Genomic DNA, 27,940 nt, shown 5'->3' with positions numbered 1-27,940 from the left:
AGAAAGTTTGAAAATAGTCTTCTCAAATAAGTTTGGGATATTGTAGTTTCTGGGAACTTGGATTATGACAGATCCACAATATGGAACAGTTTGTATTAGAAGTTCCTTAAATTTTTTGAGAATTCCAAGGTTTTGCAGTGGAACTGTAATAATGAGTGAATTTACCTTCTTAGGTGAAATGAACCTTTAATCATAAAATCTTTTTGCGCTGTTAAACTTTCACATGTTTACATACAAATATATATTTCCCAGACACCCCCCCCTCCACACACACACACACATCTCCCACCCACAACCACATAAATACACACACACACACACACACACACAAACACACACACACGCACGCACGCACGCACGCACGCACGCACGCACGCACACACACACACACACACACACACACAAATCTCACACCTAGTTTCTGCATGCAGGAGTGAAGCCTGGTCTCCAGCAGCAGGACTCTCTGGCGCAGCTCCTCGTAATCATAAGCCCCCATCTCCTCTTGGATGGCCATCAGCACTAAGGACAGATTCCTCACCTCCTCCCGGAGACGAAGGATCATCTTGGCGTCTGCCTTGTATTGTTCCAGCACTGGCAGCAGGGGGAGCAGCTGGGTCACCTTGTCTTTCAACTCCTAGGTTAACCATCACACCATAAGACATGGAACAGCAAAGGAGGGGGCAGAAGATTAGAGCAGTCGACAAGGGTCAGGCATACTGATCAGCAAAAGGGGTTGTGAGCAAGAATCGGCTTTTTATTTGGCTGCTGTTCCTAGTTTATACTTCATCTCTCAAACAATCTCATATTATAAATGGGTTATTGCTCAATTAGATACTTCTGAATTTTGATTTATCATGAGGCAAAGTGTAATTTATTCTGATACATGAATTCCAAATTTTTTCTTGTGCCATATTTTCTATTGATACATTTTTTGATTGCCTCACACATTAGTCCCGATTTAGGTATTTGTATTCATTACAGGTACACAGCATTTCAGTAGCTGAAGTTTTATTGTACTGATCAAACTTCTACCCACGGGTTTGATTTGTGTGTGGGACATTGGAAAGCCACCTACGGTGTGGTGGATGCTTCTGCTGGGTGTAAACTTGGACTATGCATGACTCATTGTGTGTTTAGAAGAGAAAAGAACAATGTATTTCTGGGTAGGAGTGTAAGAGGCAGTAGCAGAGTTAGGCTGTCTGCTCGGAACTTTGAGAGCTCAAGAGAGAAATAGGTGTGTCATTAAAGAACAGCCACCACAGGAGGGGCTGTTTCCTCCTTGTTAAGGTTTATCGTAAATCTGGTGATGGAGCAGCTCTCAGCCCCGTGGCACCACATCATAAATCTCATTTCCCCCTTTTCAAGCTGTGAAAATTCTGTCTCGTTAATCTCCTATGCCTCGCCATTGGCAACTTTGAGCTGCACGCATTCATCAGCCAACCTGCTCTGGTCAAATCCCGCGTTTTGTTTTTGAATGCCTTTTTCTCTTCTTTAAGTTATGAATTTTCGAGATCTGGGAGTATGATGCTTACTGCGCTGAAGATTTTACTGGTGAAACGTTAAATTTAATATTGTCATTACCTTACCTGCAGTGGTATTTTGCAAATAACACTGGAATAAAAATGCATCATTTTAGGATTGTGCCTCTGCTGAGATGGGGCTCCAGCAGTAGAGCACAGTTACATTTATCAAAGAGTCTTTTAATCAAACGATTTTATGGTCCGTCTAATATCTGTAACAGTCTGAGAAATGTGGAAAAAGCCTGGGCAGGACAGTCCGTAGACAGGAAGACAGAAAGGCCTACTGATAATGGCATCTGAGCTATAGTTTGTCGAGCGATAAGGTGAAGATAAATGTGAATGTATCTGCCCGATTTCCAGGAGCAGAGTATAGAATCTTAAGTATCTGGAGTGGAAAAGACGTGGAGGAAAGGGTGGGGGGAGAGAGGAAAGGATGGAAGGACAGGAAAACAGAAAAAAAAACAAAAAAACAATTGTATTGCTGTTCCAGAAGTTTAATAATTCAGGAGGATGTGAATGTTCTCAAATGAAGTCTCAGAGATAGTTTTCAAAAAGAATGTGTGCACCTATACCTATCCAGTGGTCTATGGAGAGTCATACAAAACTTTATTGTCTGTGAAGAGTCGAGGAGATCGCAATACATCTGGTAAAGTTTGTGCAGACAGAGAAAGCCATGCCACTTCTAATGGTGTCCGCATTCATTTGACAATAACACACACACACGCACGCACGCACACACACACACACACACACACACACACACACACACACACACACACACACACGCACACACACACACACACAACTGTATGAGAGGTGACAGGCAACCAATTACCTGAAAGCCCTTTGGATTGAGACTGCGGGGGTTGTCAGACGCCACTTTCAGCTTTCCATCTACTACTTTCATTAGGCTCTCTGTGTCCCTTACATACTGAAGGTCTCTGTACGTCCGCAGGTCAAGCACCTCCATGGACTGACTAATGTTCTGAACCTGTCCCACACAAACACACACAGACACACCCATAATTACACAACAAGAAACCGTTAAAAAACACACAAAAAATTGTTAAAAGAGATGGTTTGATTGGATTAATAATTTGTATGCTGATTCAGTTTAGTCAAAAATCACAATTCCTCATCACTGTATTCTAATTCATGATGAATATTAATATCCACTTGAAGTTGTTAAAATAGACTGGTTTAGTATCGAATCAGTCTCCTTTTGCACTGAGTGACAGCTGTGAAGTCGTCTTAAAAAGCTTAATCAAATCAGTAAATGCTAAAAGAGATTTAGACATGAGGACTTGTATTCAGAAGCGACAGAAAGCCACAGACAACAAATAATGAGCAGTAGCAAACAATAAGAACCTCAAAGCATGATGTTAAAGATTAAAGGTGAGTAGCTTCAAAAACACCAAAAAATGCATTCATAAATTATTCAAAGAAACGCCATGGATATCTATTTTTGATGTTAGTATAAAAATAGAAGGGTAATTGGCATATAGCACCATTAGAACGATGCAAATGGCTTCATAGAAACTATAACACAAACAGAAACAGTTTCACGGTAGAGAAAACACACTGTAAGATATGTGTTTTATTAAGTCTCAATTCTCAGAAAACTCATTTTTCAGCTGTTTGATTCTTAGGTGTTCAGCTTGCTTGCTTATAGACAGCTCATTCTGTTGGTGCATAACTAGCCTGCTGTTTCATACACCCCCTCAACTCCTGCACGTTGTCCTGAACTGTCCAAAAATCTTCTGAACATTAACAAATGTTGCAGGGCTGTACTGCATATAGGCGAATCGCGTGCGTCCAACTGCCCACACAAATAGATGCCAACCCACACGGACACGTACCACTGAAACACCCAGCACACATAAGACATTTATTTAAATCACTCCCAACAAAAACAAAAACAGTCTCAGCTCTCAAAGGTTACAGTTTGGCATATAGTCTGTTTGCAACAAAAGCGTTGCTCGCCTACTTTGACAGCCCACTCCATTACTTCGTGTCCGGCCGCCTGTATTTACACCCAGTTGATATCCCACATGCTCACAAATTGTCCAGGAATTATGTCAGCTTTCCTTTAATATTTCAATATTTTTAATGTAAAGAATTATAAATAAATACAAAATTTAATGTGTAATAGTAAATGATGTCATTCTGTGAGCTGATCCACAGACCCATCAGGCTTGTCAAGTTCTCATCTGGCCACACAAGAACCTCCCCATTTTCAAACTCCCCAGTGTCCAGTTCAGTCACTGTCCTGAATCCTAAAGTGTGTTTGTGTGTTTCCACGCCTGACTTCACCCTTATTGCGCCAAAATGTAGACAATCAAACAAAGAGACCAAAAGGAGGATGAGATGTTCCAAAAGTCTGCACGGAGAGTGTTTTCACACTGGTGTCCTTCAGGGTCAGCTGTGCTTTGGGTGACGTTTTGTCTGGCTTTGCAGAATGTTGAACAGAAACTACTTTACATTCTTTGAACAGACAAAGGTTTTGACATTGTTAGTGTAACCTTGAGTTTCTGTGTCAGGGAGCACTTTGCTCAAATAATTCCACCACATGCTCTGGGTTCAAATGAGGTTGGGCTCACTGAACATGGTGCTATTATGGGACACATAGACTTACACAGCCTTGTAATCGGTGGCTTTCACTTGTGTACATCTCAAAAATTCTGCTGACGGTGTGTCACTGGGCTAAGCTGTGGACTCTTGGCTCTGATACCTACTGTCTTACAAGTAGTGGGCATGCACAGTAAACAAAAAAATATACACCCACACTGTAAATATAACCTGACATGAAAATAAAGAAGGATTTTAATACATTTGCATCATACAGTTTGTGGTCAGGTCAGATAAGAGTGTGGGAAAGGTAATGCAGGAAAGGTTATGCAGATAGAAGGTGGATAATATAGCAGTATGTGGAGGGTTCATAAACATTTCTATTTTCGTATAATAATAAGATAAATTGTTTGACGCTATATCGTGGAATTCCTGGAACGCATTAACCACGAGTAACAAGGTCGCACTATATAATAATTTGACAAACATAAAACATATGCTCAAGCATGGACAAATAAAAGGATCCAGATAAGAATCCAGACCCAAGATTGGGGGTGGCAGTACCTCAGTCCACAAGGACTGGCTGGAGGAAAGCGTGAACCAAAGTATTGAATGTAAATTGGTAGCTGCAAGTTCACCTCCTGAGCACTGTCAAGATACCATTCAGCAATACAGTGAACCCCACAAGCTGCTTCTTGGGCGTAGCCTAACGTTAACTTAACCCTAACTTGTGTGTGTGTGTGTGTGTGTGTGTGTGTGTGTGTGTGTGTGTGTGTGTGTGTGTGTGTGTGTGTGTGTGTGTGTGTGTGTGTGTGTGTGTGTGTCTCCTTCAACCCTGATATGTGTAAAGATATTTAGATGAAAAAAGAATTTCGCCATTGAGGGATGAATAGATTGTCTTCGTCTCCTATAGTTTTTTTGGCAGCTGATCCAGGTCATGGCAACAGCAGTTTTAGCAGAGAAGCTCAGACACTCCTCTCCCCAGCACCCTCCATTTCCTCCTCTTTCCTCTTTCTCAAGTCCAGACTCATCCCAAGGTGTTCCCTGGCCAGAAATCTTTTCAATCTTTTCAGCAAGTCCTGGCTCTGGATCTCTTCCAAGATGGACATTCCTGGAAAACCACCCTAGCAAGGCGTCCAGGGGGCATCCTGACTTTGCCTTATGGCTAATTTCTCTTTTCATTATCCCAGACCAGTAGAGCAACTGCATCACTGTGGATGCAGTCCGATCTGCATATCTATTTCCCATTTCAGTTTTTCTTCAATTCTGAGTAAGAACCAGAGACACTTGAACTCCTCCACTTGAGGGAGACTTCCCTCCTACCTGGAGTGGGTACTTCACCTTTATTTGACTAAGACCCATGGTCTCAGACATAGAGGTGCTCATCCCAGCTGCTTCACCCTCAGCCTACAGATTATATCTATAAAGCTTATGAACAGAGCCAGTGACAAGAGGCAGCTGTGATGGAGTCCAACTGTAACTGGAAACAAGTCTGTCTTACTGCCGGCAATGCAGACTCTTATTCCGGGAATATAGAGACTGGATAGTCCTTAGCAATGAACTATCCACCCCATTCTCCCAAAGCACTCCCCAAATAATGCCTCAGGGGAAAAGGTGGTAAGCTTTCTCCAGGTACACAATGCACATGTGAACTGACTGACCAAACTGCCATACTACCTCCAGCACCATCATGAGAATATAGAGCTGGTCCAATGTTCCATGACCAGGGAGTAAACTGCATTGTCCCTCCTGGATCTGAGGTTGTTAACAGCCGGACTCTCCTCTCCAGTATACTAAAGTAGATGTTCTCTGGGAGAATGAGCAGTGTGATCTCCTTTATTTGGAAAACACTCGCCGGTAACCCTTCTTAAAAATGGGAACCAACACCCTTGTCTGCCTTTCTAGAGGCACTGTACCCATTGTACAATGTCATAGAGATGTGTCAGTCAAGACAGCCCTACAGCATCCACAGCCTTGAGATAGTCAGGGCAGATCTCATCCACCCCAAGGGCTGCATCACTAAGATGCTGTTTAACATCTGCAATGACTTCAGCCCCAGCGACTGCAGTTGGATTGAAGAGATTCTGAAAGTATTCCTTCCACTGTCCAACTACTCCCCCTTTTGAGGTCAGCAAGCCCCCATCCATCCTATAAATGCTATGGACAAAGGGTCGGTTGCCCCTCCTGAGTTTTGAATGGTTTGCCAGAATCTCTTGTAGACCAACTGTACGTTATCTTCTATGGTTTCACCAAAGCTTTCCCACTACCAGACTGCTGTTCTTGATGGCTGAAGCTGCACTTTGCTTTGCCTGCTGATCAGCTGCTTCTAGACTCACACAGGCCAACCAGGCACTGTAGGACTCCTTCAGCTTGACGGAATCCCTCACCTCTGGTGTCTACCACTAAATTTGGGGACTACTACCATGACCAACTCTGGTAGTCTTGTAAACACAGTTCCACACAACCACCTTGAAAAATCCAGCATGGAAATTGGACTATTCAGATTCCATGTCCCTCCACCATCCCCAGAATGTGTTTGCCAAAGGTGGGAGTTATAGACCAACCTTACTGGGTCCTCAGCCACGTGTTGCCAGCAGACCTTCACTACCCCTTTGGGTCTATCAGTTTTGTCTGGGATTTTCCCCCACCACCTGATCCAACTCACCACCAGGTGAGTTGAGAGCTCAGCTCTTTTTTTTACCCGAGTGTCCAGTATATATGGTCACAGATCCACTGATATGATTACACAGTCAATGATTGATCTATAACCTAGGTTACACTGGTTCCAAGTGGGTTTGTGGAGAGTCTTATGCCTGTACCTCCAAATCCCACCCCTCCAGGTTATGCTATCACTGCTAATGTGAGCATTGAAGTCCATCAGTAGAAGAATGGTGTCCCCAGTATAGATGCTGTCCAGCACCCATCCCAAGGACTCCAGAAAGGGTGGGTCCGAGAAGGACCATCTCTCACACAGTGCAACTCCAACAAAATAGAGAATCCAGTCCCCATCTAGATGGCTGGTTGCAGAACCACAGTTGTTGTGCGTAGACTGTATCATTTTAAATTTCTCAGTTTGGGATCAATAAAATGTATCTTATCTAGTCAGAACTTCTAACCAACAGTACAAACTCAGGTTCCTTACCAACAGGAGAGGTAACATTCCATGTCCCTGCCATGAGCGTCTGTAACCGTGGATTGGCCCATCAAAGCTCCAAAGCTCCTGGGGTTGGGGGCCCTAGGTAGGATAAACCCTTGTCCCTGTTTCAGGCTGAGCCCTACCGGGGCGCTGGTGGACCCCTTCCCCTGGCCTGAGTATTTGCCGTCAAGCATCTCAGAACCCAGAACTCAGATTAAAATAGATTCAAATACTTATATGGAGGGAGGCCATATGAATTGGTCACAGGATGCAGAGGAAGAGTGACAGATATATGTCACTGCTACCAATATGTAGCAGAGATTATCTTAATTCTGAAACATCCAAATGGATTGCATACATATGTGTCAGTACAAGAAGAACATAAACTAATAATGATAAACAAAATGAAAAGAAAAGACTTCCAGGGTTAAATAATTACTTGGTGTTACTTAATTTGCCTGAGGCAGATTTGATCAAAGCAATATCATTGTGGTGACATCATCTTGCCTGAGCCCATACGATACCTGCTTGGTCCAGGGTGTGTTCTCTGCCTATTTGTAGATCCATTCGCAGATTTGTTTTTGATATGTTGATTCTCCAGTGTTGCTGCAACACTGGGAATATTTGCTTATTTGTTATTCAGATTTGGAAAGCTGTCAAGATGAAGCCCGTTTGAGATAAATTAAGTTGTGTGAATCCTTAATCAGCATGGTGTATAACATGCCCTGGGTGCAGTGATACAATAATTGATGCTCTCCTCAGGGTGAGACTAAATTGAATGCATATATTTTAAGCATACAGAAGCACATCCTGTTCTTCTGACTACTGGCTTACATGAGAAAACTATTTTCAGATTGCTTAGGCTTTGGTGACAGTGACGTCGGCTGAGTGCTCTCTAGTTTTGCATAATGCATGCATTGTAAAAAGTTACAGGAAATGTGTTGCAAAAAACACAAACAGCACCCTCAAATATTGTACATTTCTCTGACATAAGCTCAACAAACAAAATAATTTGTACTTATGACATATCTGTCTTTTTCTTTCTGTGTTTAAAGCTCAATGTGGTCAGGTTATTATTAAATAAAAAGTTTCATAAAGGTTAAACCAGCTTTTTGTAATGTGCATGTCTTTACATAGTAAAAATAAAATCACGAAGATGGTTATGCATCTTCAATAAGCTCAAAATAATTTAGTGCTGCAAGTGACAGTATTGAAAATATTTTTGCATGTAAAATTTTGGTCGGTTTCATCAATCAAAATAAACTACAATCATTTAAATGATTTTTGAGACACTGGACTGGAGAAATGTGGATAGACTTACATATACAGTCCTTATAACAAGCACACAGTACTCTTCTCTGTATGCATATGGTATACATGACATACTGTATGAATTGCATTTTGGTTCTGAAACTTCAAAACATGCAGACACTTCCATAATCTACAGTACATATAGTATACAACAATTCCAGCCATATTGTAGATACATACACTATATATGTGCATAACTGAGTGAACACAACAACCCACTCTGAGCAGTTTTATCGAGTGTGACTGCCTGCCTTGCACAGCTTGCCTCTATGAAATACACTTCTTTAAAAGTGTGAATGAGTGTGTTACTTGTCTGCATGAAAGTGCGCTTGAAACAGAGACAGAGAGACTGTCAGGGGAATAGCAGAAACTCCTGGAGAATTAATGAAATAACTGAAGTCAACTGTCTCACTGATCTATCATCTACCAGAGAATTTATTCAGCATCTCAATTTACTACCGCCTCTTCTCAAAAACCACATCAATGTCAAGCCCCCCTGTCTCCTCTCATCCTTCTCAGCTCACAGACATAGAGTCAAAGTCTCATCCAATCATTCCCTGCTTTTGAGCAGCTTTGAATGAGACTTTTCAAGTAGCTATGAGCTACTGATAAATATGAGATTTATCAGGTTTTTATTGTTTAGTTTTGGAAAGAATCAAGTACGGTGATGTACTGCCTGACAACCGCCAATCGATGTTGTTGTAGATCTGCAGAGTCAACAAGCTGCTGAGCATCATTCGTCTGTACTCTCACCCCTGATCTGAGTCTCTCTCACTCTCTCTCTCTTTCTGTCTCTCTCTCTCTGAGTGTGCGTATGTGCGTGTGTGTGCGTGTGTGTGTGTGTGTGTGTGCCTGTATGTTTATGCACTAGACACAAGCAGGAAATTAAATTTGTATATGCTGCGCTGTGCTGTAGGTCAATAATCCCTGTACATAAAGCATAAATTAATTTTTTGCATGCGTGACATGGTTTTATTGTTGTTATGTTTATCTGCTTGTCATACACAATATGAACAAAACAGTGTGATGAGATATTTGTCACAGAAAAAAACAGAGAGCAGAAATCTAAGGAAACAATCCATGTGTGCAAAAATTACTAGAGCATTTGCTATCTTCGCTGATTTGTATAACAATTAATTTATTTTTATCAGATGGGTTTATATTTATAAAAAGCAAAAGGTTAAGGCTCAGTGGATCCAATTTCACACGTAATTTTTGGTATATTATCATTATTAAGTTAATCAAAGCTCTGTTTCAAAAAAGAAGTTCAACAAAGAATGGCAACAGTAACGCTTGAGGTAAAAAAAGAATGTTTGCTCCAGTCGTGTATAAGTCACAGTCAGCACCAGACAACAGCGCAATGGAGTACAGCTTGTGTTTGTATGCCTTGGCAACAGTCGTGTCTCAAAGGGAGAGTGATATTGACAGCTGTCACCTTCTCCATGAGTTGGCGAAGCTGTCTGCTGCGTGGGTCGCGATTACACATGTTCTGAGCTGGTGCGACCACGGTGCAGATGCACTTCCCATCTGCATCCTGCGCTGAGCTGTAGATCTGCCAGCCCTCTTCTGGGCTCGGGTACAGAGCCTGCAGAGACATGAAGACATATATCTTAGACCAATCGCTTGCTTCTGTCTGCTGTTGTTTACCAACAAGTCTTTCTCAAGTGCATGAAAGTAGACGTTACATCTTATTCCACTCGTATCTACCAACCATAATCTGAAACATTTTCTGGGTTTATAGAACATTTCCAAACCAATAAACATGTCTAATTCTTGAAAGCGTTGTGGAAAGTGTTTTGTAGGAAACAGACTCTTTAATGCATTCAATATCGTGATTAGCTGTGCCCATTCCATCACCCTAAGTTAGCAGCAGAGCTACAATTTCTCCCATGGTATTCTCTTTCTATCTTGCAAGCTGTCAAAAGTTGCTCTTCCCCAAAAGGCAATTAATGGCAATTGATCCCCCAACTTCTCAAAATCACTTGCAGTCTCACTTTAGTTTGAACTGATACAGAGTGATAAAGCCACACAGAGGATTGACAAAGGCTGTGCTCAGAGTGATAAAGTCGGGAGGAAAATAGAAATACCTGACAGACAAGTCAGGTAAAAGACAGAAGAAAGAAAAAAAATACAAAGAAATGCAGGTAGATTAAGATCAAGCAAGAATAATGGTGAAAAACACAAAGGGATGAAGTCCTCAGTGGAACAAAAGAGATGGAGTAAGAACTCGGTGGAGGATATACAAAGACTGAGAGATTGTGTGTGAAAGCATAGCATCTAATGAGTTTGGACATGCAGAGGAAATGGTACCACTCAGGATCGATAATGCGGGCCGTTACCAGTAGAGGAGAGCGAGGCTCAAAGGGCGGATACTCTCGCTGACTAATCCAATCACAAGTAGTGCTGCAAGCACATGCACACATGTTCACCCGTTTTACACGAAGGCTTAGCCGGGACGATCCATTCATTCACGCTGCATCTACACACACACTCAGAGCACAAAGCCAATTGTAATGAGGAACAAAGCATCCGTTTTAGTGATGAAATTAAAGACCCATCCCCATAAGTGAAGGGAAGAGGTTGGAAGTAAGACCTCACTTCTCAGTCGGTATTCGCCATTGAGCGGTGTTGTGCTTTCTTGTCTCCTTGGGTCGAAGGATCAGATTAAAATGTCTTGTGGGACTGGGAGGCTGTGTGATTGGAGTGTAAAGCAGCAACCACCATATGAGGCAGTGTGCTCACTGTCACATCTTCCACCTCCTGCCAGTCCCTCCACTCCCTCTCCTGCTCTCTCTGCCTCCTCCTTTTCTTGCCCAAAATTCGCAGTCATGAGTGCATTTTAAATTAAAACTTATTTCGAATGAATTACGATAACTAGACTATAGCTATATAACATGCATCATCCGTCTCATCTTTTATTTATTTAATTTTATTGTAAGGTATTGTATATTAAGTAGAGTAATCTGATTTTAAATGAATATATCCAAATTTAATTAAACTAAGTTGTGAGTCATAATCTATTCCCGTTTTCTATTCATACAGACTTCCTTACATACATTAGTAACATTTAGTATGAATGAATACCTGCTGTGCTCAGGAATGACTCATGGTGGGACTTCTCGGCACTCTGGATGAATTATCATTTTATTACTCTTATTTCTGCAGCAAATTTTGGAGCTGGTTTGAGTCTCTATTGTGATGTAGTTTTTCTGTCAGTCAGCACATTTCTTTGCATTAGACTTTCCTCCTCAAGGCAAACCAGTACCAGAAGACCACTATGTGGAGACATGGGATCTGCAGAGGCCAGAGTTCGAGATAAAACAAGACCAGAGTCCCTCTCCGCTGCAGACCCTTATCCAATTTCATCCTGCTGCATCTCAATGACTGTTGTACTCTATTATCGCCTTCAGGGAGGTTCTGTTCCTCTCTTCTTTTCCTGCATATCACTGTCAGGACTTCAGATTTATTGTCGGGTCTGTCTATGAGCACTCTAGTGTTTCTAGCAGCACATTTCTGCCGATCTTCTGTGTGAAACAACAGAGCACATACATTGTACGGGCTTGCCTGTGCGCACAATATTGATATGAATTTTAAACAGATTTTAATCATACATTTACCATTGCTGCACTGCTGAGCCTCCCCCAAGAGTGTTTGTTTGGAAGTCCATGCTGCTGTAAGGCATGATTACTGCAGCGCTCTGGAAGAGTGTGTGCAATGGCTGCTACAATAGCGTGGATGAATTTTTAGATGGTGGAGTGTGAGGCCACAGCATGGCAGACCAGCTTTCTCATTACAGAGAATATCCTGCGGTGTTAACAGGTGGAGGTTGGTTGGCTTCAAACAGCAGAATCCTCTTAATTTACTCATTCTGAGGGTAGGTGTTTGCTCACCATCTACATTGAAATTTCCTCATATCTGTACATATGGGGGGTTGTCTGCCTCCTCCCTCCCCAGTCTTTCGATTTGGAAAGGTTCTTTGGAAGACGTGCAGAAATGTGCATCAATATCTCACACTGCTACAAAAGTCGAAGAGGAGCCACATCAGTGTGCCCCGAAATTCAACTTGGTAATATTGGAGACACATTAGTTCCAATTTCTTTATCATCCAAGGTTTAAACACGAGCCTTGCACCCATCGTGGTCTCTTCTGCAGCCACAGAGTTTTCACAGCCACAGATCTTCTCCCTTCGTCATTAATGTTTAATAAATGCTGGCTGGAAATTATAAGCTTATTTGAATCAGTTCCAATTTCATTACCACCCACATATCCATTCTGCGCTAACTTTCTCTCTCACATTGTAAAGGCAATTTAAAGAGCAAAAAGGAAGAGGTAATTCTTAAATGCAAAACTGTTTTGTCCCTACACGCTTTGTGCCTGACTGTTGCGAGGGGATCTATATATCAGCAGGCTACTGCTCTCTCGGGGTGCAAGTATTAAAATTGAATGTGTTTTGGAATGTTGGCTTTTTTATGCAAATATAAGTCTCCTCTCTGAAGCAGCGAGCGCGTCTTTGACGTTGGTTCATTTAACATGGTGCTCAAACAATACAGGCTATTAGCTATCCCATTTGTGTGGGAAAACAACTTCCTCCATATCCTGTGCGATACATAATTGTATCCAAGATATGCAGAGTAAAATGAATAAATAATGTTTAGATAAAACGGGAATATTAGGCCTGAAAGTGTTAACCCTTGAAAAGTGATGCTGATGTATTCTATGCTATTATCACCAGGTTTTTGTGGCTCGTTGGAAGCAATTCAGACTAATTCATGTTGGTTTCAGGAGTAAGGAGACTTCAGTTCACAATCCAAAATATTAATCCATTAGAAGTGAAAGGATGAAATAGAATACATAAGTGCCAGATTTGAAGCTGTCATAGTCACAGCTGGCAATAAGGAAGAAGACAGCAGCGATGAAAACAACAGGAACCCACAGAGAAGGACGAGAGATGAAAAACTGGGCTTGCTTGCTAAATTGAAAATTCACCTTTAAGATTTTTTGGCTTGCCCATTCTGCATCACCCTAGGCCTTCCTATATTCCCATGACATCACGTCTGCCAGTCTCTGCCTATGAAGTCCTTCATCCACTGCTGGCATGTCTCCCATCCACACCCTCCCATCCTCCAAATGAAGAACCAATTAAAGTAGGAGTGACTGGATCACAAAAAAGGAAAAGGAAGAAAAAGGAAGTTGTGGCTTTAGAAAGGCTGACAGGGATGAGAGCGACAGCTCTAATTTCCTCTTGCTTGGTTCAAATACTGCCCAGTCACAATGCTGAATGTCAACTTCTGTTAATTCCCTGCTGAGAGAGGAAAAGGACAGATAAGATGAGAAGGTGCGGCCATTACTCAGCTGGAAGTGGGAAATACATCTTACTGCAAAATTCCAGTCTCAAAATCTATCTCTTGCAGACAGCAGACAAAGTAGATCAGATATCCATCAGCTAACAAACATGTTTTATTTATCATTATGAAAACTAAAGTCCTGGTTAATTGTCATTAGTTAAGGCAAGAATTACCTCATAAATCCTGATAAGTATTGAGACTATTATGTGTTAATAAAAACTAAAAGACTAAATAAAAGTTAATTATCACATCATTTCCAAATTCATTACTTGATACTATAGTGCAGTTAATTAACCCCAGCACTATTCACACTTCAAACCCCAAACCCATAGTTAACCGTAAATAAGTGATAAAGTCATTCTGCATAATGAAATTATAAAAAAACAAATACATAGTAAATGTCTAACAAGGATAAAACTTTGCTTTTGTGCTGTTATTATAATCATATACACAAACATGCAAAGCTTTTACTGTTAAGAAACCATTAACACGTTTCTTTCATTTGCTTAAGTCTCATAATGTGCTAAAAATAAATGTGTTTTTTATGCTATTGCTTGAAAATAAAGTTTTATGAGCAGCTAGTTAAGATGTTAAGAACTGTCTTAAAGGACCCTCATCACCAGCTAACTAAGGGTCAGTAACGAGACCTAAATATACAGTGCTACCAACCTGACTAACCAGCCAGCATTTCACAGATGGGTGCACTCAGAACGGTTGTGTTGTTAATAATGAATAAAGTTTGGAAGGATAATTCATTTAGACATTTGAGCTGGTGGTATCATTGCAGGGAGGACTTCCTCTGGTGTTTCATTAGACTGACCCTGAAGCTGGCTACTGTAAAGCCCGGGCTAAATGAGATCATAAATCTACAGTTCCCTACTTTATGAGCTTGACGGGAAGTATATTATAACTTCCATAAGCAGCAGGCAGACGGGGCAAAGAGGTAGAAGCAGGCTCAAGTCCTGATGGTTATGTGCATTGAGCTGGCTCTCATATTAAAGAAACCACAACACCGCAGAAGATGGACAGTGTAAGAACAGGATATAGTTGTGTGGATCGAGAACAGAACTACTAACGTAACTACAAAATGCATCCAACTCTGAGAGTAAAATTAAAGTACGAGTTAGAACCGACCATTTTCTCAGCGTATCTTAAGTTCCTCAGCCTCCTCTTGCCTCTCTTCAGAATGTTTTAAGGCAGACATTAATTTCTATCAATGGTTGTCACCAGCAACATAGAAACATCTGCCTCTGTTATACGTAACAGAGGCAGATGGCCAAATAAATAAATAAATAAATAAATAAATAAAATCAGCCCTAATTTTTCAGTATTCTCTGGTAATGGTGTCATTGCCTGCCCATAAATGAGCGTGCATATATGATACATTTGACAATAGAGTTGACTATGACTAAACTTACAAATGCACGCCTTTGTGACCACTTTGCTGGATTACTGTAACGGACTTTATGTGGGGGTTAGTGGGTCCTCCGTTGCCCGCCTTCGACTGGTCCAGAATGCTGCTGCACATCTTTTAACTGGAACAAGAAAGTATGAGCACATCTCAGCGATTTTAGCAGCACTGCACTGGCTGCCCATACATTGTACATTTGTGTATTATTTCACATTATTTTAATTGTTTTTATCTGATTTTATTTCCGCTTTTAACTTATTTTAAATTGTTTCATTGGATTTTTATTTTGATATTTTCTTTAACTGCATTATGTTCACGATTTAATGGCGCGTCTGTTCCGTTTTTGTTTTTTTTAATCTAGTTGCTGTGCAGCACTTTGGAAACCTTGTGTTTATTTAAACTGTGCTTTATAAATAAAGTGGATTGGATTGGATATTTCTCAAATGCATGATCAGTTGATCCTCAGCGAGCAGGCAAGTGGTCGTCCTATGAAACAAAACTCACTGAAGACTCGTGGTGGAGTCCCTGGTTTCTCCTGCTCCCAGGGTAAACCAATTACCCCAATCAGCGCAACAGGTTGCCAGTCAATAATATGACTCATGAACTCATAATGCCCATCTCCCTGCTGCCTCTATTTTCCTCCCTGCTGTCTCCTACTCTCTCCTGCTCCATCACTGCCATGAATGCCACCCCTACTGCGTGGTGTCCTGCTCACTTTCCATCTGCAGCTTGGCTGTTCCAATTCAGAGCATACTTGAATGACAGCGGGGGTGGACAGACAAATCAAGCATTTTGTGAAGATGGGGTGGGGTCTCAGCTGGAAAATTCTTGGAGAGTGAGAGAAAATGACACTCAACAACGCTTAGCGCATACAAGCTGGTAGATACAACTTAATACATTTTAAATCTAGCTGTAAGCACAATGCCAGATGCCCCGGGGGAAAGTATTTGGCACCCATTCGGCTGTTAGATGGGTACGAGATAGCTCTATTATGGGTGGTGTTGAATGGAGGAAGGAGCTGTGAATGGCAAGGTAACAAGTGTGAGAAAACACTATGTAAACTGTGAGAACACATTCAGTTGTTCATTCCAGGAAAATGCTGATTACAGAGGTGAATGAATTGTGAGACAAAACAATTTCTTTTCAAATGCAAAGTAATGATTCATGTTTTACAGATTTAACACCCCCGCAATGTCAAATGAACCATATTACTGGCTGTTGATGTGTGGGACCAATTCTACTTTCTCCAGACTATCACATGATTACTTAACATACTGTGAAATATTTAAATTACTGGCATTTACATGGGTTCTCCACACATGTCTGGGTCTGAAATCAAATGCATGTTTTCTGAAGGCAATATAACAAACATAAAAGTGAAGTGCTTCAATAAAAAATCTACGGTAGAGTTTAATCTTTAATCCATAGCCAGGGAGCGATCTTTACACTCTGCTTTATGAGTTTACACAGCGAAAGAGCTCAAGTTTACAATCGGGCAGCCTGACAGACGGAGGTTGGCCACCTCAATCATACTCGGCCTAGACGTGCCACCATTTGTTGTTCCATCCTGGCTTTTGATAGGGAGATTACTACTTTCACCCATCTTTTTTTATTTGAGACTTCAAAGGAACTGTCACCACACACATGCAATATTTTATATATATAGAATAGAATAGAATAGAATAGAATAGAATAGAATAGAATAGAATAGAATAGAATAGAATAGAATAGAATAGAACAGAACAGAACAGAATAGAATAGTATAGCATAGAATAGAACAGAACAGAACAGAACAGAACAGAACAGAATAGAATAGAATGGAATGGAATACAATACAATACAATACAATACAATACAATACAATACAATACAATACAATACAATACAATACAATACAATACAATAGATAGCCTTTATTGTCACTATACATAGTACAATGAGGTTTTGGGAAACTCCTTGCAGTGCAATAATTTACCAAAGTAGAGAATTTAAAAAAACAAAAACATGTACAAGTATATAAGTAGACTATATGAAGGACTGAATATATGAATGCATGCCTGCTCACACACACTTTCTGTCTGTGACCTAAACTTCTAAAACCCCTTTGGAGATACAGTAATTTTGTGTATCCTTCAACTTTTCAATATAAAATGGACTAAAGACATTTTACTATATGAATACAATGCTATAAAGGTTTTTGACGTATTGGCTGTTGACTGCGTACGTGTCCCTAGAGCTGTCGCCCACAAAATGAATGTTTCTTTCACTTCGTTGTGTTGTTTTTGAAAATTCTGCAGTAGGCCTAAATCCAACTGGCAAAATGACCGCAGACCACATGGAACCATGCGAGCCAAGGATCTCCAAAGTCTGGCCAAACAGCTGAGCAAATGGTTCGCACGACCAAACGGTTTCAACACCGGCTGGTATAAGCCTTAGGAAAGCTTTCTGCGATCCTTAGTGGTGGAATGCCACTGAAACCGCAACAAGGTGGCAAATGTCAATCTTGGATGAAGTTGGTATTTTAAGAAAAACATTTTCCCAGTTTAGTCAGCAGTTCTCTTTGTCTTCTTCTTAAACTAAGCTCGTTGTTTTTGAATTGTTACACAAATGCTACTTACTGATAATAAATCCTTTATAACACAGTTATATGGAACATTTTGTGTGCCGCCTGACCTGGTCTTCATCTTATCCCGCAGTGACCACATTCACACTAGTCCTATGTAAGTGTTATGGTTAGAGTTAATTCCAAGGTCTCTCCAGCTCATTAAGAAACATGGTTTTGCACTATCCAGATGTGTACACACATCCAGGCAGTGTTCTGCTCTGTGTAATCTTAAAAAAAAAAAAAGCCCATAAAAACTCAGTCAGCTGTGTTCTTGAATCAGCTGGTTCGAAGATAGGCACAGAAAGTAAGTGAAGCAGACTTTGAAAATAGCTCTAAGCAGGGAGAATATGGGGCGTAGCATGCGTGAGCGCCACGGCGGAGAGCAGCAATGTAATGGCCACCGGCACACCAGCACCACAGCATCACGAGAACGAAGTCAGACTGTCTTTGAATGCATTTTATGTGAGTCATGACAGCTTTGATAATCAGTGATGAACTTTGAGGCGAGGCGTTAGATTTAAAGTGTTATTCATCACACTTGTTCATGACGGAAGATGCTATCGGTGTTCAAGTAACACATTTCAAATCCAAATACACTTTTATTTTTGTGATGATTCCTGCCTCATTAGTTTTGATGAACCTTCAGTAAAACAAACTGTAGCTGCAGCATTTTTCCTCTTACTTTCCACTGAAAAAATATTCTCTCATAAGTATGTATGATATTCTATTGTAGCCAGTCTCTAAAATGCAAATGATCAGGCCTCCAGTCATGAGCCTCGATTATAAAGTTTTCCTAAAACAAAAACAACATTTTTCAGTCCTCTTGACCGCAGGCATTGGAAGAACATACAGAAAACAAATGGATGGGTTATCTAGATCTCACCTCCCTAAGGAGAGGTGTATATTCTGCAGGATTACAGAGCTCATACTCTCCCTTAATAATTTTATTTTGATTGTGTTGTCAAATTCCTGATTTAGATGCAAGCTGTACACCATGTACAAAAGACAGAATAACTGTTCTTTGATATGATTTTTCTTTCTCATCAAGGTCAAACTGTGCTAAGTCTTGTTTGTCTCCAGAAACGTTTAAAGATGACAACTCATTTCAACATTAAGGAGATGTGAAGCAGCAAATTGACGTCTCAACAAATCATAAATTATAAAAAGATTCTTCAAGCAGATGGACCATCGCCCCTGAGACAAGAATTCCTAAGCACAGTACATTTTTAACCACACAAACATGCACAGACACACATACATATCCAGATGGTCGCACATCTCCTGGGATGTTCAATTTCATGCAATAATTTCATCAGACCAGGGCATTTACTTAATGGGTGAGGTGCCATAAAAACACACTTAAGATAGAGGAAGAGGCACTAACCACTGATGAGCCAGGAAATGCGTAATTAATTTGTCTGATTATTTCTCATTGTCTGCCTTATTTTCCCATCTGCACAAAATATAGACAGAAACACTGAGCTTATTCTATTTGTGTGCGTTCAACATTTAAAAAAAGCTTCACAAAAAACACGTTAAAGTTAGAAAGCACGTCTTTCTAACTTTCCAGCATTCTATGGAAATGTTCAACCCTTACATGGAGATGCTTTCGAGAATGAAGGAGGAATCAGAGTTGAAAGTCCAACACTATCTCAATGTCCCCATCTTCCCCATCACCTCAAAATTTGAGCATCTCCCCAACTCCTGAAGGTGACTGACAGATGCGATCAGCCCGAACATCACTCAGAACAACCCCTACCTAGCGTCACCCCGGTGAAAACGTGATTTACAACGGTTGTCCAGATTGCACTATCTGCCATCAGTCACAGTCACAAGCCTGCAATTTGGCATCATTACACAAAAAGCGAGCACATCACTCAAGTGTTTGAAACAGTGTTCTCACATGGATCACTCCATCATTTCTTTCAGTATTAGCACATAAAACCTGAGACAAACTTTGAAACTCCCACCTACTGACCCTCTCAGAAATCCATGTTTTCTATGGCTTTCCAGAAACAACAAAACTTGCTCTCTTGTATCTTTCCATTTCTTTGCAATGTCTGTTGCATTACTATGTTTCGGCTCTTATTCTTTTTTTCAGTGCATACACAAACAAAAACAATGTGCACACACACTTGTAGTAAAGAAAGAAATATATACCCACACTGACAATCCTCTCCGTGGTCCCCCCTCTGGAGATGGTGGTCCCGTTGAGTCCCACCAGAGAGGGGAGAGTCTGAGACATCCAGTTGGTCACCATGGCCATGGTGCTGAGCACCGCCCCGATCTTGAGCATGGGAACGCTCATGATTCCTTCCTGAGGGGCGCAAAACGGTCCTCCAAACTGCCCTGCCCTGCTCTGGACCTCGACTCCGGTCAACCCCTGTCTGCTCCAGACAGCCTAGTGAAGCAGCCAGCAGCAGAGCCACCAGAGCTGGTAAAGCACAGCTACCAGAATCAACACCGCTGCTCAACTAAAGGGACAGCCAGACGCCGGTTCAAGCAGAACAGCTCACAACCAGCCGCAGCATCACGCTGGAATCTTCCCTCTGAGAGTGACTGCCTCAGCCTCTCGCTCTCTCTTTCTATTCTCTCTCACACTTTCTCACTCACCCCTTGTCTCGTTCTCTCTCCTAGTCTTACCCTCTCTTCCTCAAGATGCAGAGCTGTGCATTGGCTGCCTTTCTATCTCATCCCCTCCCAATCAGCCTCTCCTCTATCCTTGCCAGCTCTGTTTTGCATGCATGTATCCATTCTTCTTCTTTTTTTCCCCCACTTGTCTGTCTCTGACATTTGGCAGCTCTTTTATGACTCATATTTTAGTGTGTGTGTGTGTGTGTGTGTGTGTGTGTGTGTGTGTGTGTGTGTGCGTGCACGTGCACAAGATCACAGACTGATTTCTGAGCGCTCTGTTGTGTGATGTGTGTGTTTATAAAGGACAACCTAGGACCAGTAGACTGTCCACACATTGAGGCTATAAGGCTGGCCAGAGGGGAGACATGAGCCAGTGATCCAGTGAGTTATGAACGTGGCTTAGCTCCAGGTGTTGCTTCTTCGAACAGCTTATCCATCTTTGTGCTTCATGACATATCCTAAATTCTATTCTGCTTCAGGCAACCATATCATCACAGTCAGTTTCAATGTCTTCTTTAGACTGTAAAATATTGCTGATGCCCTGAAATAGTGAGGAATGCAAATTTCCGCTATAATTGATGTAAATGATAAAATCCTGTTTTGCAGGATACTAAAGATATCAGCACGCTTTGATTATAAAATGGATTAATAAAGCTTGAAAAGACTATATCTAGCAGGTAAACCATGTTATTTTTGAATAAAAGGGGTTAGAGATTATTTTTGAGGTGCTGTATTTTTCCAAATTTTATATTGGTATAATCCAAATGGCTATAGCTTTCAGCAAAGTCACTGCAGGTAATCCTGTGTCAGATATCACACTAATCTTTTCACCTCAAGCCTGACGTGACCTTATTTTCAGATAGGCTCCAGACAGGTACTGAAATTTAGTTGGTCCTGTCAGAATGTGGTATGGATTTTATCTACACGTCATAGTTGCATTAATGTATTACTCACCTTTTCACCAAGAAATCAGATGGAAGCATGAAACTTGAAGCCAGTTTTCATCTAGATTCCGGGTGCTGGTGTCACGTTACACCCAAAAGATTCATGCATAATGATGACAGAATGGCTCACTCTGACAAAACAGCCAGGTCATCTCCATTTCATGCCCTGTTCCTCCTCTGCTGACTTATTCATTTTGTCAGCTATGGATGCCCCCCGCCCCCTCATGTCCCACTCACATTGTATGAGTGATCTGGGCTGTATGGGGTGTACTCTGAAGTGATATGTCAAGAGACAGCTTTCTGAGCTCCGTCCGAATTTGTCAGCCTTCCTCAGCTCACCTGCTGGCTGTCATGTCCTGGATGTCTCAGCTCATCTATTTCTGGGGAAAGACCGCCCCCTTGTGTTTGTGGCTGGAAACACACCCACTAAACTGTCACCACCTGAAGCCTCTGCTGTCATCGTTGATCTGCAATATTGGACATGGTGACATGGTGCTGTCACTGTATGTGAGGGTGCCATGGAAACGTAACGAGGTAGGTTGATGCACGGTTACACATTTGACACGTGGTTCATTATTCAAAAGAAGTCAAACTCTGGAATACTCCAAGTCTCTGAACTGGTATACAGTATATAAAGGACATACTCTGCATTTGAATATTTATATGGAAATTGTATTTATATATTAAAGTTCAATAGTAGTGATCTGGGAGTTTTGCTCCATAGCTTTGTGTGGGTGACACACTCAATGTGATGAGTCATATCACACGTTTTTTGTGACTATCCGCAGAAAATGCAGTGATCATCATATTCTCAGGGTGGCAGCAAAGATTTAAACACCGGTTAGGTAATCGTCCTTTATCTTTTTTTAACTAAACTCCTCAAGGATAACGTCTTACAATTCTCTCAATGAGAGTCGATTCGCTCCCTATTTATACAACTTACTTGATCATTTGAGACCAGCCAGCTCATGAAAAATGAATATTTCACTGTGAGGAAAAACTAGAATACAGTACATTTATTTTTACATTAATTTATAAAGCTTTAGTAAATAAGTGAACACTACAAAAAAATATACAGACAGCAAATATTCATGAGACATGTTAATTTATACTTGTGAAGATCCTATTTGAAAAAAATAAGAGTTGTGGAAAATCTTTTTTGTATATTAATGTTTAAAGTTTTATATTTAATTTTGGAATTCCTTCATGCGGTAGCATGACTCACAGGGGATTAGGTAGGCTCCTAATGCTTCATTGATCTACACCAGGGTAAACCTACCTTTCCATCAAACACACCTTTGTACCACACTTATTCCAACACTCAATGACACGCTCATCTTTACCTTGGATCCATAGTTGGGTACACGACGTCAGTGCACAACTGCAGTATTTTGTTTCCCATTTTTACTACATTTACTTCTTCCATAGTTCATATTTCATGTTACTAGTAACAAATTATCGTATTCCTGCTGCGCCTGCTGGATGTAAAACATCAGATTCTGTCTGAAACTCACACGCCATCTGTCCTGAGACATTTTCACCTGTGCTCCCTTTGTTTCTATAATAAAAACAAACTTTTAATCAGAGTCCCTCATAAATAACTTGTCTATAAATAATGCATCCGCTTCAGCTGAGAAGCGAGGAACCTGCCTGTGGACTCCAAACTTAAAATGCTTCTCACAAGGAACAGGTCAGAAGTCATATTTTATAAAGTGATTGCCCACATAAAAGGTGAGTATAATGAGTACGATGAGGACAATCTGACATACTCAAAAGAATTACAGGCTCTGCCAATCATCCGTCTAATCACAGAGTCTGCTGGCAGAACAAGCTTTCATTAAAAATTAGCAAGAGAGGAAGGCAGCCATTTAACCTGTAGAAATTTAATCCTTTTTGATTAATTTTCAAAGTCATTCTTCATAATTTCCCTCTAATAAATGGCAGACAAACCTCATTTTTTGCTCCTCCTCTGCTATGTCATTATCTCCAATTCTCTGCTGATCCCCTTTGTTTCCTTCTGCATGGATTTTATTTAGCCTTTGACTCTCCTCGCTTGCTCCGTCTCTCTGTCGTCTATCCTTCCCCCTCCGGCAACAAGTAAAAATAAATGTTAAAAAAAAAAAAATGTCATCACATGATGTGTTTCTCCTCCACCCTGCATGTGTCTTACTTTGTACCATTTCTGTCCTGAGGTCATATACTTTCACTGGTGATCATGCCCGTCTTATCACATGATTTGCACATTCACACACACACACACACACACACCACGCCTCCACATAGATACTCGGGCATGGCCCTTCGCTTTATCATAAACATGTAAAAGAAATCCACTCTAGCTCCTAGCCTGTGGGCGTGTTCTATAAAGGGCATTTTTAATCAGTTCTAACAGTGAAAATCACCACCGACTGCAGGAATGCTAGCACACCCATGGATGGCAGTAGAGTGCTATGATGCCCTGGGGTCGTAGGGACGAGCTCTGGGTGTGAAAACAATGCTGGGGAAGAAAGGCACCAACCCTACCACTGTCTGTTGTCTCGCTGACTCGCAGTCAGCTACAGATCCACAGCACAGGCAAAGGAACAAATTATACTTCAGCTTAATATGCAGACCTCCCTCCTAATGATGCAGAGCTGTTATGACTGAGGCAGAGATGCTGCATACAAACCAAAAACCCCCGCCTGAGCTCTAAAAGATGCCGGAGACGTGTGCGCCTAAGAATACTGGCTATTTTTCTGAGTCATAATTCATTAATTAGATGATGGACGTGGAGGTCCACCGCTTTCTGAATACATCAAGATCAAAATCATCTTAAACAAAGTGTGACCTCATTACCATGGCAACTATTTAAAAAGCTTAAACAGGCTGTACCCTGGGGTTCAGGCAGGCAAACACTGGTGTGCTTTCAACATGGAGTATTTAATCTATTAATGGTTCCTGTGGGCCTGTGATTAAGGGAACTCATCTGGGTTTTTACATTCTATGCTGGCCTTTGTAACCAAAGGAGAAACTATAGAATACACGCACACCGACCCAAGCATGCACAAACAACAGAGAACGAACCCTATCCAGTTGAGTACGTTCAGTCATGTTAATGTTCAAATAATGTTCAAGTAGTGAGAATTCAATTCAAATGAAGTGGATTCTATGTTTCTGTCACATAAGCCAGTGACAGTATATGAGTTATGGCATGATCACACATGAAGACCTTGGTTGAGTCAATAATCATGCATGCTCAGCCTAAGATTTTATGCATTTGACTGTGAGAGTTAAATGCATTTTCATGCTAAATGCATCCATTTGTGTGTTTACTTAGGATTACATATGCAGTATTTGTTTATGTGTTTCAGCACCTATCCATATTCATGTCCATAATTTCTCTCTACTGAGATGTGAAATGTCCACAGTGTCTCCTGATATATTGAGTCCACCCAGAAATTGACTTTTAACTCAAAGATATACTCTCAATGCAACATTTTAGCAACTACTGTAATAAACATATATTGTTTAAAAATAGTAGGAAACACACAGCATCACCGGCCATGGCTCAGCCCAAAAAACACAAAAGTACAATAACAACTGCAAACAGGTAAGAATATTTCCTTCCAGTGGGAAAATCTGAGAAAGAAAATCAATAGAGTAAGTGTGTCTGCTTGGCTGTATCGACTGGGAGGCATCTATAATACACTGTGGGGAGTCGATCCATTGTCTTTACAGAGGAGCCCACCGCGTCCAGCTAATCAGCCCACACTGGAGACACTTTCATAATATACTACCTTATACTAAAACCTGCTGTAATAATGTTTTTCTTCTGCTATTGAATTGAAGATAACTAGAAGTTAAACAGATGCCACAAGTATCATTTAAACTGAATTCATTGGACTTCCGATTAAGGGTGCCACAGCATTATTACATGTGCAGATCAGGAAATTAAAAATAACTCAAGATCATTATTTTACAATTCAGTTCTGATTATTTTGATAACCTGCTCTTCTTCCAGCAGCCTGCTCAGTGAGTCGAGTGGGATTGAACACCTGGGGATAATACCTCTGGTGGGAGTGTGAGGCCATTGCAGGAGGAAGAATTTGACAGCGAAACTACACTGAGTGATTTATGCAGGGAAAATGAACAAAGAAAGGTTTGTAACATTTATGCTGCTCTTTGTTTAATATAAATGGAAACCTTTCATTAGTTGCATCCATTCTCAGAGGTGATGAAAAAGAGGTTGAAGGGCTTAAGCTTCTTTTTTGACTTGTGGAGGAGGACAGACAGGAACTCTTGCAAACCTTTGCTGTTTGTTTGTTTTTTGTTTTGTTTTTTTACTTTGAAAGGTAGCTTCAAGAACACAATATTCTTATTAATTCCACTTTCACATAAATATCAATGTACATTTAGCACTGAAAGAGGAAGCTGGAACACCTCCACAAACATCATTAGAATTTTTTGTTTAATTTCTCTGTCATCAAATTGTGCCTTATCAATAATAATCAAGTCATCATTATGAATGGCATCTTATTTATTAGGAGACACGATTGCAGATCAAACAAAGACTCCTACCAGGACTGGTGTCGTTTGATATTCATAATGAGAATCTCAAATCATTCGCTCGTGAAGTGAAAATAATTTTTTTAGCACCAAAGACAACGTGTTGATTGAATGTGGATAATCTTCATCTGATTTATGAAATGTATATATGTCGTTGAAAGGATTTCTTTGGATCTCTGAGTGCTATATGGTTGAATATCAGAAGACTCAATCAAGGATAAGAATATTGTCTCGTATTGCACGCGGCTCGCTGCAGAAAAGAAATGATCGAATCAATAGACAGGAACTACATGCAGCAATCAGCTGCTGTGCATTCTGCAGCGCAGCATGGCTCTTTCCACTGTTCTGCACCAAGTCCTGCCAATGAATAATACTGAATACGACTCAGTGTCGCACTTCCTGTGCCTGGCTGAATAAAACCCACACCGAGACCCACACATGCATACACACACGCACACGACACACACAATTACTATGATAATTTCCTGGCTCCATGACCTGATTGCCAATGTCCCCTCGAACCCACCCCTTTCCTGGATCCAAAAGCAGAAATCCATGCAACGTCGTGGCCTTTGGTCCCACACATGCTGTAAAAAAAAACAAAAATGGGGTAAACGGGGTAATTACGGACAGCAGCATGTGAGTCCTTAGCTTTTGCAGGGAAGGTATCTGAGGTTCAAAGAAAGCCAGCTAATTGAGACGACCCCCCCCCACCCCCACGGAGCTTGCCACGTCAAAAATGCCCCTCACTGAACTTGCACTTCTGGCTTTGTCGCTATTACACAGAATAATTGAGGTTTTTCATCTTGTCTTCACATGAGTGCTGGCAAACACTCAGTTTTAGTAGGAGTTCAATTATAGATGGCCCAACTGAAAAAGTCTTTTTTTTGGAATGCTAATATTTACAAATCTGTGTTGGGCTATCCATTTTGCTGCTGGGAGTAATTTGAAGTGTGTCCCCGCTGGAGTCGAGTGCCATTCCATTGCCTTATTACTGTGATGGCAAAGTGCTTTGTTTCATCAGTGATGTATTTGTCTATATCTGCAGAAGAACTGAGAGCAAATTTTAGAGCCAATGTTCCTTGTTGCTTGTTAGATGAGTAAAGTGACAACCCATAGATAAAGTGTTTACGTTATTCTCATCTGGTCTCCATCTCCATCATTGTTTGCTAATCAAGTCAGTCACAGACTCAAGGCAAACACCATGATTAGCCAATCATTATGGAAGGTTACTCAACGCTCAACGCGGTAATCAGAGTAACACAAGATATGAAAAAGGTTATAAAGGAGACTGATGTTTGGAACAGAGAAAGAGAGAGAATGGGATGGTGACGCATCTGAAACTCCCTGAGGTGATGAATTTACATCTTGTCTGTTTTCTGCCATGTCTGCAGCAGCGAAACTAACAGGACCAGAATAAAAAAGAAAAGTGGTGCGATCCTGCCAATTACAGTCCTGTTGACCGAGACTTTTCAAAATCAGCTTGTGAGAAGAAAAAAAAAAACAACAGTGCAGAAACAATGCAGTTTCTGCACGGTCAGGAGCAAACAATAACCAAAAACATCAACTGTTACAGTATATTTGTAATGAAGGGATAGGACCAGCCTGCAGTCTGTTGTGCCAAGTTTTTTTTGTTTGTTTTTTTTGTCAAGGCTCACAGTGGAGCCTCCATTTGTATCCTCTGTCTTCAGGTCATTAATGCTCAGAGAAGCTGTAACATTTAATTAGGGACACATAATTAGTACAACACAGGCACAGTGTGCAGTGCAGTGCAGAAACATCCCCTAACTGAGTATTACATTTACAGCCACATGGAGTTATGGGAAAATGGTGAGGAGAATCATGTAGATAAACAAATTAACTTGTCACTGTGTGCTTTTGTGGCAATTTCCAAAGCTGTGGAAGGAGTGGAAAGAATTAT

The 27,940-nt window shown here is 40.9% G+C and overlaps 1 protein-coding gene across 3 annotated transcripts in view; it reads right to left on the bottom strand.

Moving 5' to 3' along the window:
* olfm2a (olfactomedin 2a) overlaps window positions 1–27,940 on the bottom strand; it is a 46,829-nt gene that overhangs the window by 5,707 nt on the left and 13,182 nt on the right. Inside the window, exons 2-5 of one of the 3 annotated variants that reach the window (XM_068336751.1) lie at window positions 15,299–15,415; window positions 9,971–10,120; window positions 2,356–2,511; window positions 415–634 (exon numbers count right to left, since the gene is read on the bottom strand). In XM_068336751.1, coding sequence (XP_068192852.1) covers window positions 415–634; window positions 2,356–2,511; window positions 9,971–10,021 — 427 coding nt within the window. In that variant the 5' untranslated portion in view covers window positions 10,022–10,120; window positions 15,299–15,415. Of the gene's footprint in view, window positions 1–414; window positions 635–2,355; window positions 2,512–9,970; window positions 10,121–15,298; window positions 15,416–20,060; window positions 20,407–27,940 lie in introns of those variants that run through there. The other 2 variants (XM_068336749.1, XM_068336750.1) reach the window with 2 other exon arrangements.

This window comes from Antennarius striatus, chromosome 16 (genome assembly GCF_040054535.1).
Source record: "Antennarius striatus isolate MH-2024 chromosome 16, ASM4005453v1, whole genome shotgun sequence".
Classification (NCBI taxonomy): domain Eukaryota; kingdom Metazoa; phylum Chordata; class Actinopteri; order Lophiiformes; family Antennariidae; genus Antennarius; species Antennarius striatus.
This window is presented reverse-complemented; position numbering and strand designations above follow the sequence as displayed.